The sequence below is a fragment of the Idiotropiscis lumnitzeri genome, chromosome 1 (assembly GCF_059441095.1).
Source record: "Idiotropiscis lumnitzeri isolate Australia: NSW breed Sydney's pygmy pipehorse chromosome 1, RoL_Ilum_1.0, whole genome shotgun sequence".
In the NCBI taxonomy this organism is placed as follows: Eukaryota; Metazoa; Chordata; class Actinopteri; order Syngnathiformes; family Syngnathidae; genus Idiotropiscis; species Idiotropiscis lumnitzeri.
The window spans coordinates 4,948,350-4,961,210 of NC_142391.1; the positions used below are offsets into that span (position 1 = coordinate 4,948,350).

General features: G+C 42.5%; 2 protein-coding genes across 7 annotated transcripts in view; both read right to left on the reverse strand.

Annotated features, from left to right (window-relative positions):
- LOC148342901 (SAM and SH3 domain-containing protein 1-like) overlaps positions 1-5,173 on the reverse strand; it is a 33,377-nt gene extending 28,204 nt beyond the window's left edge. For all 3 annotated transcript variants that reach the window (XM_088312237.1, XM_088312245.1, XM_088312229.1), the window contains exon 1: positions 3,798-5,173. In XM_088312237.1, the coding sequence (XP_088168363.1) occupies positions 3,798-4,262 (465 nt within the window). In that variant the 5' untranslated portion in view covers positions 4,263-5,173. The remainder of the gene's footprint in view (positions 1-3,797) is intronic.
- Positions 5,174-5,692: 519 nt separating this feature from the next.
- The window catches only part of stxbp5b (syntaxin binding protein 5b (tomosyn)), a 32,207-nt gene continuing 25,038 nt past the window's right edge, over positions 5,693-12,861 (reverse strand). For all 4 annotated transcript variants that reach the window (XM_088312275.1, XM_088312267.1, XM_088312259.1 and 1 more), the window contains 6 exons: positions 12,124-12,366; positions 11,619-11,982; positions 10,692-10,857; positions 9,933-10,044; positions 9,543-9,763; positions 5,693-8,469 (listed from right to left, as the gene is read on the reverse strand). In XM_088312275.1, coding sequence (XP_088168401.1) covers positions 8,428-8,469; positions 9,543-9,763; positions 9,933-10,044; positions 10,692-10,857; positions 11,619-11,982; positions 12,124-12,366 — 1,148 coding nt within the window. In that variant the 3' untranslated portion in view covers positions 5,693-8,427. The remainder of the gene's footprint in view (positions 8,470-9,542; positions 9,764-9,932; positions 10,045-10,691; positions 10,858-11,618; positions 11,983-12,123; positions 12,367-12,861) is intronic.

Consider the following 12,861-nt stretch of genomic DNA (forward strand, 5'->3'; position numbering starts at 1 on the left):
GGCTTCAACTTTGAAATACCTGCCTAAATATTGTGACAATATTTTCCAATATACTGTCATAAAATCACCAAGGATTGGCGTCCACAACGTCTTGAGAAGAACATGCCCCATTTATGCGAAACATTGAGCTGCCTAGTGATCCCGAAAATACAAATGCTTGAACTTGGACCATTACCTCATTTAATGAGCCACGTCAAATTTGATCACGTGTGGGAAATTGCCAATTCCTAATAGATAAACCATTGTTAAGATAGTGATTGATTTCAATGATGCATGTTGTTAAATGGAGGGGGAAAGGCGGAGCTTCGCTTGCACTGCTCCACCATTGCGACACTCAATATTTTACAACAAGCAACAACGGGTTAGGAGTATATATAGTTGCAGCGAGAGCAACCATTTTGTTTGCGGAGATTTCATACAAAAGAATCCATAAGTCTGGATGTGTCCCGGGGTTATAATAGTTTGGGATTTTTTATTGTAAATGGTTTTTATTTTGTTTTGACTTTTGCTTTTTAAATTCAGTTAACTCATTCAATCCATAAGACGTATAAATACGTCTTCAAAATTGCAGACCCCGCCTCCCGAAGACGTATTTATACGTCTTAGCTTTTTTTTTTTTTTTTGCAGCATGTTTTTATATCTTTAGCACACATCTGTAAGGCCTTGCAAAATCAGTCAAAATCCAGAAAAAAAACACTTTGATTGAGGTTTTTCCTCTTGTGAAAACGGCTGGGATTAAATTAGTTTTAATATGAATTTGTTTTTAGCGCAAGTTTATTAAGTTTTTATTTTCTCGAAAATGCTTAGTTTTAGTTTTTACTAGTTTTAGTGTTAGTTTTTCTTTTCCTTTTTTTAAAATAAGGTATTTGTTGTGACGTCATTTTTAGTCAACAGAAGTGACAAAATGGATGCCCCTGAGACGGCTAAAAACAGGTGGATTTTACTGCTTAACTCAAATTCAACAAATGCAATATTAATCAGAATGCCATGTTTTGACAAGTCGGCCTGCATAGAACATATTCTTGAAAAGAAAATTTTTGGTTTCACTTCCCCTTTAACATCCTTACTGCCCGAAAACCGGCAGGGGGAGGTACGTTCGGATAAGCGGCTGGGATAATGGTTGGATGGATGTGCCCTCATCTTAAATTCCTCGAAGTCCAAATATTATCATTTTTTTGTGCATCCACGCATTTGGCGCCATCTCCTGACAAAGCTCTCCAAATCTATTTGTTCAGCCCTCAATTGACTCGGGGTCAAAGAAAGGCCAAAAGGATTACTGAAAAGCCACTTTTCCATTTTATAGCGTAAATGTGCCATGACATGATCCCCCCGCCGGTTACGCTTGACCTTTTTATGGCCCGGCTGACGTCACGTACTATAAAACTATACTATCAGCCCCATCCCCCCAGCTGCGCGGGGTTCCACGGCTCGGGTTGGACTTCTATCCATCTGAGTGAGCTCCGGCATCACAAAGCCAGCACTATACCTGACCTTTGGGGGTGGGCACGAGAGATCCGATGGTGGTGTTGGGGGAAGCTGTGGGTCACACTCGTGGCGTGCTGATATACAGTATTGTTTATTTTGACCTACTTTAGCAGCGTCTTTCTCCCGACGGTGAGAGAAAACCAACCGCACTTTAAAAAAAAAATTAACACGAGTGGGCATCTAATCATCAACCTTCTTTCCAAAAGTTTGAACTCCTTTTGGTTTTATCTTCTTAAACGGAATAAGTCAAATAAATGCAGTAAACTCGAGTCAGAAATATCCGGTTTTGGTGGCACTACTTTCGGAAGCCATTCTCACACTGACTATCTGGTAATTTGACGCATCCGAGTTGTAACGGTAGAGACTTTTAGCATTGTCACTATCGAATCATTTTAGAAACGATTATACTAACTTACATCGAATAATCGCGTAATCTGAAGTCCGCCCGAAATCTCACTGACTGCATTGTAAACTTTGAACCAAGAGCAATTGTGAAAAGGTCATGACTGGTTCAATATATGTGCGGTCTGGCAATGTCTGCGTGGATAGCAGAAAATGTTGCAGGAAATGCACAATTTATGACATACATTTGGTCGATAAAAAGTGACATTTAACCTTTAAACCATTTTATGTTTTTTTTGTTTTATTTTTGTTTTTTTACAGCTGGATGACAAAGAGTTTCCTTGCTAGGAAAGAGCTCCTCCAGAAGTTCTCCTGAATTATTTGTGTTTGAGAACAACATTGTGAAATAATTGAAGAGTAAGATCTGAAATGAAAAGAATAAACCATGAAGCCTGCTAACAGGATACAATATTAAGTGACAAATATGGGACAGTGATTATGTGCTGGGATTTACATTTGACATACGTTGTACAGTATTCCCCGCGCGTGTTTGTAAACATATGCATGTTATCGCTCTACTGTGATTTAATACGTGCGGTAGCAGCTGTTGCTTGTATCATTACAAGCATAGAATGTCTATTAGGGCCCAATTGATATATGAGAGAGTGAGTACATGAGACAGAGAGAGAGAGAGAGAGAGAGAGAGAGAAAGAGAGAGAGATGGGGAGAGAGAGAAAGAGAGAGAGGGAGAGAGACGGGGAGAGAGAGAGAGAGAGATGGAGTGAGAGAGAGGGTGAGAGAAAGAGGGTGAGTGAGAGAGAGAGAGAAAGAGAGAGGGAGAGAGAGAGCGGGAGGGAGATTGAGAGGGAGAGAAAGAGAGGGAGGGAGAGAGAGAGGGTGAGAGAGAGGGGGAGATTGTGAGAGGAAAAGAGAGAGAGGGAGGGAGATTGTGAGGGAGAGAGAGAGGGAGTGAGATAGTGAGAGGGAGTGAGGGATAGAGAGGGAGAGAGAGAGAGAGAGGGAGTGAGGGATAGAGAGGGAGAGAGAGAGAGAGAGGGGGAGAGAGATTGAGAGGGAGAGAGAGAGAGGGAGGGAGAGAGAGCGGGAGATTGTGAGAGGAAGAGAGAGAGAGGGAGAGAGAGCGGGAGATAGTGAGAGGAAGAGAGAGAAAGAGGGAGGGAGAGGAAGAAAGAGGGGGGATAGATAGACAGACAGACAGACAGATAGACAGATAGATAGAGATAGAGAGATTTTTTTTGCGGCTGATGGCGAGGCCGATACTTAGTGGATAAAAATTCAGACAACCGATTAATCGGACGATTATTTTAAAAAAATAAAATAAAAATAAGAAAGAAATAACTTCCTTACTTTAGTATGTATGTTTAACTGTGTGAATTTTAGGCCGTGTCGCCCAGCCCAACTGAACTTGGATGCCTCTTTTCAGCACTTAAACGAAGCAGAGCATCAAGGCAATTGGTCGTCATTGTGTCACGGTTGCAAAGGCTCTCTTTTGTACTTGACAACTTCCTTTCCTCCCTACTAAGCCGCTTGAAAAGCATGAGGGGGAAGGAGAAAAAGATTGTTGAGAATGTTCATCGTGTAGCAAAGGATGGCGGGACAAGCTCGAGCCAGCGGGGTTCCTCTTATGGGCAAGCGGTTTCAATGGACGCTGGCGACATGGAAGCTCTGCCAGGCAGCTGACAGCTGTCTGTGCTTTTGTCTGTTTGATCTGAGTAGCGTTTTAACTCATCTGAAAGGACGTGTTTTGCTTGAAAGCCGTCCCAGCAATGAGGAGAAAGCGGCATCAAATGATGTAGAACTGGAGCGTTCACAGATGCTTTTCTTTTTCACAAAAACACAACTTAACATAATACTATGAGATTTTCTGGAGGAAAAAAATTATGTTTCCCCCCCAAAAAAAGAAAAAAAAAACACTTCTTCTAATCAACTTTTCAGCACAGCGATCTTACCTTACAACTGTACGGCGCTTCTCCGAGGTCGATCCCATCTTTGGCCAGTTTATCCCGTATGAGGACCTTGAGCTTGAGTTTAGGGTAGGTTACAAAGTCGTTACAATCAGTCAATCTCGGGTCGTGGTTTCCGGGACAGGACGGGCGGTGCGCCCCTCCGACTAGGTACTTCTCTGTTCCGCCTGAGTCCTTGATCCCGTCGTGGTTCTCCATCTCCTGGCGGGGTTCCAGGGTGAAGTAGTACCCCGGTGCTTTCCTGCCCTCTGAGTCCCTCAGCTGTTGGACGGCGGCAAGTAGCCGGTGGCGGTGGTACTCCACACGGACCCCGATGGCATCCAGGTCTGGCCTGCCGATCTGCTTGCAGACCTCCAGGTCGTCGTAGCCATTGTCCAGGAAGGCCTCCACGTACTGGGCCAGGTGGAGCCGGGAGAGCCACTCCAGCACAAGGTTGGGGCCTTGGCTCATCCTGGCTATGCAAGATGCACCTCCACCAACATCACCGACAGAGTTGGCGCTACGCCAGGCATCAAGGGGTGTGATAATCCCCTCAGAAGTCTTTGTAGTAGCAGTTAAACTCCTCCAGCATTTTATTTGATAGTCTGAAATATATTTATAAATTATTTTTCTCAGCCCCCTTTGTAAAGCTCACGGCCTCCTCTAAACCAGGGAAGGAAAACAATTCTGGAGCCCCGTCTAATTCACAAAAAGTCCTATTTAGCAAGTTTACTTTAGGGCCAGTTCAAAGCATCTTGGAAAATTGTCCACCCATCTAAATGTAGTTGATGCCGATCCGTAAGAACACTGGTTATCTCACACGATGGACATCTCAAAGGAGCAAAAGTAGCATCTGCTTCCAGCTACAGCCCGGCGTTCTTATTTTAACAAAATTCAAAACCTACTTCTGACGTCGGTCACTTTTTGGACTGTGAAAACCAGCGCGACGCGGTTACCTCCGTTCGGTCGGAGTGTCGTCAGGACCTGCAAGGATTTCTGGACAAACCTCCACTTGGGAAGTTAACCAGCGAGTTAATTTAACACGGGACAGTGTGAGAACGTGTCTTTATACAGGTCGCGTTCATCGGCGTTAAGATTTATAGTGGGCGAGGGACGACGCCACAAATATTGCAGTTCCCCCTCTCCACCCCCCCAAAAAAATTGTGGAGCCAGACACGACGCGCCGGTAGCGATAATGGAGCTGGACCGAGAACGAAACAAGACGCAACGGGAGGTTTAGAACTTATCTTCAGCACTCCAACGGGACTGGTCGTATCTTGTCTTTAGTCTCCGAATTCAACTTTACACGCTCGTCACCCTCCGCCTTGGTCACCGTGAAGAGGAGAATGACGATGATGATGATGCTGTTTCATGTACTGGAGTGTTTTATCCAGCGATGGCCGATAAGAGATGCGTGCTTTTGGCGCCACCTGCAGAGCATTCTGGGAATTGTAGGCAAAGAGCGATCAAGAGTTTGAAATCAAATGTGAAACGTATTATATAAACAGAATGAACAAAGCGAGTTGTTTTCTAAAATACAAGACAGGCATATTAAACTGAATTAAATGGGAAAAAACTTTATTCTCCTAAAATTACAACACCCCAAAGTAGGACTTAATTTTATAACTTTTTTCCCCTGGATAAATATTTGATTGCAGCTTTTTTTTCCAAGAAAAAAATACGACCTTTGTCACGAAAAATAAACAAGACACACAAGCTCATATGTTGATTTTATCATTTATTTTACATTGCACAATATATATATATATATATATGTATATATATATATATATATGTATATATATATATATATATATATATATATGTATATATATATATATATATATATATATCCTATCTACAGTCTAATTGTTTGTGGCAGCAGATTAATTTTGGACATCCATGGGAAATTCATCTTTAATAAAACTGTACAAAAATGAGAAAATACTGCAACTCCACAGATATTCATCTCAGAAGACAGACAGAGAGACGGACGATTGGATGTATGGATGGATGGATGATGGACAGGTGGACGATGGGGGGGGGGGCTCAGAATCAGGACCCCCCCTCGTCCCTTTGCAGAGTGCTGTAAAGCCGAGCAAAAGCCTTTATGCAGCAGCGCGTATGCAAAAGCCAGGAAATCTCGCACGCGCACGTACACACCATCAAATGTAAACGTCTCATTGATGTTTTGCTTGTGGGTAAATACAAATGTCGAGATAATACGCGTTTGTAAACACTTAACATCATGCATCCGTCAATGTGCGACGAGATTACGAGCAACACCCTTTTGTTTTTGTCCCACGGGTTGCCCACCCCTGTTTTGAAGAACCCCAAAGCACTTGAAAAGGCGAGGCCACAAAAGGTGGGGAAAAAAAGCCGTACGGGTGTGACGGAACAAATAAAACTCAAAGTTGAATCATTCCATAGTAAATTATGACATTTAAAGGTACTTCTTTGTATATGATCATGTTTTTCTATACATGTGTATATATATGTATAAGCAAATATGTGCATATATGGATAAGCGTAATGCGTATATGCATATATACATACAGCACACACACTTATACACATATACGTAAATACATATATACATAAATATACACATATACGTAAATATAATATATATACGTAAATATAATATAATATATATATATATTTATATAAATAAATGTATGCGTGTGTATACGTATACATGTTTACATATACATAAACCTGAAAAACAAACCTGATCATTACAATAAGCAAACGACATATAGGGATCAGCATAGATAGGTTCTGACGTGTTTTGGTCCTCTCACAACAACAGAAAAAGTAGAAAAAAAATTGTGCAAACCGCACATTACATGGCTGCAGCTTGGCATGGGTTCGTCAGTACTCAGTGGCTTTAAAAATGCGCTTCTTCTTGTGGTTTTTGGCGTGAACGAATTGGCGGGCAATTAGTTTTTCTCTGTATTTTGGAGTGTTGGAGGAATTTGGTGAAAAAATATCCAAACAACGTAATGTTTCCACAAATTTCTCCCAACTTATTCCACCAAGTATATGGACAAAAAAAAAAAAGCGGCAATAAATACTCAAGATTATGAAATTAATTTCTTTGGTGTTACACAGAAGAAGATGGTGGCAACATCTCATCAAATTTGAACTGTTTTGTTATTTACAAATATTTGGCGGCAACAAGCACAAAAAAAAAAAAAACACAAAAATGTACGCAAATAGCAGCCTGAAGAGGAGACAAGAAAGAGCAATGTCGTAAATACATGATTCATACATACACACATCCCTGGATATATGTATGCTCGCAAACATGCGGCTAAACGGCTACCTTAGCATCGACGCGTCAGCAAAGGCAGAAAAGAGAACTAACGCCGATGGTCAACAGCGGAGCAATCGGTCATAAAAAAAAAAAAAGATTACATAGTAGCAAACCAGCACCAAAAAAAAAAATCCTCGCCAATAATCATCCCGGTAGAGTGAGAACGATAGCTAAAATATACATTTTCATAATCTAATTCTCTTCTCACGAAAGCCTAGTCAATACCGTCAGACTGTTTCCAGTGTACTTCATTGCCCCTGTCACCCAGCACGCGGCATTTTCACACATTTTTGGGGCGGACTTCCACTGAATGCCGTTCATTTGAAGCCTCTTTCACATAGAGAGCTCCTGTTCTTCCTGCACAAAAAATATGTGGACCTGAAAACGTCAAAGTCGACTTCAGCTCTTCGCTCTCCAGGTGAACGAGGCTTCAATGTAAACTCTCCAACACGAGCGTAAACATCTTCAGAAATTTTCTCTTTTTTTTCAAAGTGTGCAATTAGTTCATAATTAATACATAGTAATGCCCGGCTAACAAAAGTCTTGCGAAATGACCTAACAAACTGTTTGTGTGTGTGTCCTGATAAATAACGCAATTTCCATGAGTCATGATAAATAATCCAACAAACATTTCGCAAGCCCTGATAGTCAAATAAATCTGTGTCCTGATAAATAATCTAACTTCACCCATGTCCTGATAAATTATCTAAAAAAAACTCTTGTGTGTCCTGATAAACCACCTAATAAATTTACCCCATCCCTTGATAATCTAAGAAAACTCAAACGTGTCCTGACACATAAAATTTAAAGCTAAGGAAAATGACAACTTGGTGTATTTTTGTAAAAGATGATGAACTAGTCTACTACCAGCCCTTATTTGGTAGGAGATTTATCAACTCCCGCTTCATATTTCTAAGTGCTTCAAAATGGCCGTTTCCTCACACAAAGGACAAACAAAGGCTGAATCCTTCAGACAGACACCAACAAACTTCAATGATTGCACTTGAAGGACGGCAAAAAAAGGTCACAGGGCGGGATCTTCAGACTTTTAATCCTCATTTAGGTCCGCAGCGGCGGTCCTTCGGCCAGCGAGGCAATGCAGAGCGAAGTGAACCCAAAGGAAAAAAAAAAAACAATAATGCAAATCCAAAAAGCTCAGGAAAACCCTGCCCACTCGTAGACAATGAGAGAAGACAAGGATGACAAAGGATCTGCAGCTCCTCAGCCATGTTGACGCGTGTGTGTGTTTGTGCGTGTGCGCGTATAAGTGTGTGATTACAGAGTCCCCAGTCCTAATCCAGGCGTTGCTTGCCATCATCAGAGCTGGTACCACTTCTTATCTTTGTACTTTAGCATCATCTGAGAGTCAGAAGGAACAGCGAAAAATAAAAATAAATCACAAAATAACACATGTACCTATATCTTAAATTGAAGCCCGTAAGAGTGAGCGAGAGAGAGAGACAAAGAGAGTGAGAATGAGGAGAGTGCGAGAGAGAGAGCGAGCGAGAGAGTGAACGAGAGAGAGAGAAAGAGTGTGCGAGAGAGAAAGAGTGCGCGAGAGAGAGAAAGAGTGCGAGAGAGAGAAAGAGTGTGCGAGAGTGAGAAAGAATGTGCGAGAGAGTGAGTGAGCGAGCGAGAGAGAGTGTGCGAGAGAGAGAGAGAAAGAAAGAGAGAGAGACAGACAGAGAAAGAGAGAGTGAGTGAGTGAGTGTGAGAGAGTGAGAAAGAGTGTGCGAGAGAGTGAGTGAGCGAGAGAGAGAGAAAGTGAGAGAGAGAGTTCGAGAGAGAGAGAGTGAGAGAGAGAGAGACAGACAGAGAAAGAGAGAGAGTGAGTGAGTGATAGAGAAAGAAAGAGAGAGGGAGATAGTGAGAGAGAGGGTGAGAGAGAGCGAAGAAACAGAGAGAGAGTGAGCGAGAGAGAGAGTGAGCGAGAAAGAGAGAGAGAGTGAGTGAGAGAGAGAGCCAGAGAGTGAGTGGGAGAGAGAGAGAGAGAGTGAGAGAGATGGTGAGAGAGAGGGCAAGAGAGAGAAAGAAAGAAAGAGAGAGAGATGGTGAGAGAGAGGGTGAGAGAGAGAGAAAGAAAGAGAGAGACAGACTGAGACAGAGACAGAGAGACAGAGAAAGGGGGCTAGAGAGCAATAGAGTAATCAGTGGAATAAACAATTCAAAATAAATTTATGACAGCTCTAATTCAATCAAAGATCTATTTCCATTTTGCAAAAAGCACACCAATAACCAAAAAAATGTATTTGTTGGTGAAACATAAGCCCCCCCAAAACAATATGTAATCACATATGTTAATTCACTGCCACAGAGGGGGTTGGCAGAGAATGAATTAATGCCTCAAATGAGCACCTTCCAGATGTGTAATTGTGACTATAACATGGCAAAATGTTATTTTGATCTAAAAGAAAATAAATTGTATTCCATACGTCATGAGCGTGCTTGGAGAAGGAATCTGCGCTGGCCATCATGGCGGCTGTCCTCTCCTCCAGCTCGCCCAGCTTCTGCCCTCGCTCGTCCAGCGCTACCCGTGCACGGGCCAGGTCTCCCACCACGCCTGACGCCGCCCCCTTCATGCCCTCCATGTTGCCCGGGCCGGGGATGTGTTGGGCCAGGCTGCGGGAGGCCTTCCCAGACACTGTTTCGCCGACTGTCAGGAAAAAAAAAATAAAGGTCACAAATCAGTGAATAAGGTCACAGATATTTTATTTTGATTAATCATTCACTACCACCCGGGTAAAAAAAAAAAAAATGGATCTTTGACATCTTTAGCCGTCAATGGTGGTAAATGAGTTAACAGGGTCATTTTAATCACTCACAGAGATCTTCCCGATCCAGAGACTGAGCACCTCCACCAAAGAGGCCTTTGAAGAAACCTTTATTGGGAGCCTCTGGGGTCTCCACTGGTGTGAACAACTCACTCAGCATCTCCTAAAAAGGACACGTCACGTTTGTTTCACTCATGACATAAAAAGGGTTCTGACAGCTTAAGCAAAGTTAAATTCAGTTCATTCTGTTTGACGTGATGTGAATTTATCCACAACTACATAGCTTCCGGCTAGCTTAATGCTAACATATGTCAGGAAACGCCGTAGGCACAGTGAAAAAAGCACCGGTAGTGTATCGACACATTGAAAGGACTCTCTGTGAAGAAGCAGCCAAAAGAAACATTTAAAAAAAAAATTGTGGCCAAACAAAAATTACTTCTGGTTTCAACTGTACGTAGAACTTCATCTACATACTTCCAACGTAACCAATTCACATTAAATTAATTGTTTTGACACCTATACACCTCCATATCCATAATCCCAATTTACATAATATTTATTATATATTTGTATATGTCATCATACTTCCCCCTGTTAGGGAGCGGTGTGGTACACACATTCATATAACACAACTTCATCAAATTAAAAAAAAAAAATTCATAAGAAGAAAGTCAATGATACCATTACCATTGTTTTATCTGAAAGGAAAAAAAAGGTGTAGCGTTTCAAATAAAGATATCTTATCTTCCACTTTATCTTAAGGCCGCTCATAGACTAGACGCCATTTTTTAAGAAAGCGCACGTCGGTACCTGCAGGTTGTCACAGGTCTCCTGGCTGTAGGTGAGCCTTTGCACCTCCGAGGGGGAGCTGAGGTACAGAGCCTGGCCCAGATTGGAGAAGCAGAACGTCCGCGCTATCCGCATGTCCGTCAGCGGCAGGTAGTTGACGTCCAGCAGGGGCCGCAGACTCGGCAAGCTGCAAACGCCACGGAAAACCGTCACGACGGGCAGCATTCGACCAAATCATCCATTCGTTCATTACATGTCAAATTATAACCTATTTTTTGTCAACAAAGGACTTTTATTGGAATCTCGTCACCGTTGTGATGATGAAATAACCCCCTTAAAAAAATGTGTCGCATGAAACAATAAACCATACTAAGTATATTTATATATATTATTATATATTTATATAAGAATTATAATATATTTATAATATAAATTTATAATAATATTTATATATAAAATAATATTTATATAGTTATATATTTAATCAGGACTCAGACTTTTATTTAATAATATTTTGACCATACAATGGCACCTTGACTTTTGGAATACAGTTTTCTTTGGGAGTTATGAGCTGCCGCTTGGTTTTGTTCCGAGCCAAATCTTCGAGGAGCGAGTGGACTCCAGAGACGGTGCTGCACAAGTCAGTATTTATCTATCTAAATCAATTTTTTGGGGGGGGGGGTTCAGAATGTCAAGCAACCTCAGGTACTATTTTTCCTTCAATGTCGGCAAGAAGAGCCAAAGTTGACAAAACAAGAACATTCATAAAGAGCTAATGTGGACTGCACTGCTATAATGTTCCGCATTTACGTCACATTGATTCTCATATTTTATGTCTCCACTGGATACCTACAATATATCATCGTCACACCATTTCAGGTTCATCTAAATGATATTCTTAAATCATTTTTTAATGCGTTATCTGCACCTCAATTGCATGATATTTACCTGAGCGTCATGATGTGTCCATTGGCGCAGAAGCAGGCGATGCAGTTGGCTCCGTCCATCTGCACAACGTCCGCCCTCAGCACGAAGGACGACTCGGTGATGCTGTGCTTGTGGACGCGCGTCTGGGACGGCATGGCCACCACCTTGGCCTGCTTCTCCGAGCACACGACGGCGAACTGCGAGTCCTGGCCGTCCTGCGACGAAGGCGGCGATGCCGGCCGGCGCCACCGGCTCCTCTCCTTCTCCTTCTCCTCGTCGGAAGCGTTGGGATCGTACCACGGCTCGGAGGAGGCGGGCAGCACGGCTCCGGCGGCGTCCAGCAGGGCCATTGTTAAGATGCCTCCTTTGAGTCTGGTCACGGTGCCTTCAAATGCCAATCGGATTCACATCACCTTGAATGTAGACTCCTCCAATGTACCATGTTTACATATTTCATGTCTACACTCGGGCTTAAGAAGAATGTGATTGTGATGCGAGATCAGAGGTAGATTTCCATCATGATTACCGCAGGAGGAGATCCCAACTGGCTGCGTGAGCCTCTGGTCCTCGCCGGGGGGCAGGCTGACGGCCAGCAACATGACGGAGCCCTGGGTGGTGCCCACCAGCACGCAGGGGCTGGGCGCGCCCTCTGCCGACTTTCTGGGGAAGGTCTCGCAGAAGCAGAAGGCGCAGACGGCCTCGCGGGACTCCCGGTCGATGCTGGTCACGCTGGAGCTGCGCGAGCGGCTGAATGAGATGTCCTTGGAATCTGGATTGAGAGGGGACGGCAAAAGATTGTTCGAGTCAGAGGCTGCTTTTTGAGGATCAATTGTCATTTTTCGGAAAGGAGAACTGAGAAGAGTTTTTACTGTGCAGGCAGTCGTTTTTTTTTTGCTTCAGTTCAATATGGATTAAGGTCTGTACAGAAAATCATTCATGTCTCAAAACTCAACCAAAGTGCCCCAAGAGAGGACAAAACAAGCCCTTTTTCATTTTACCAGTGTATTTAGGACACACCAAAAAAGAGAAAAAAATGTGTATGAAAAATGAAAGTTTTTTTTTTTTTGAAAAGTTCCAATTTTCAAGATGCAAGGACATATTTTGAGAAACAATATTGCAATAGTGCTGTATTCCATGAATAAAGTAGTTTGTTTTTTGTAACATTAACAGAATAGTTTTGGTTTGTTTTTGTGAAAAAGCCCAATTGTTTCCAAGAAAATTCTTAATCTTAAGAGAATAAGTCGCGTAACAAAAACTATTGAGG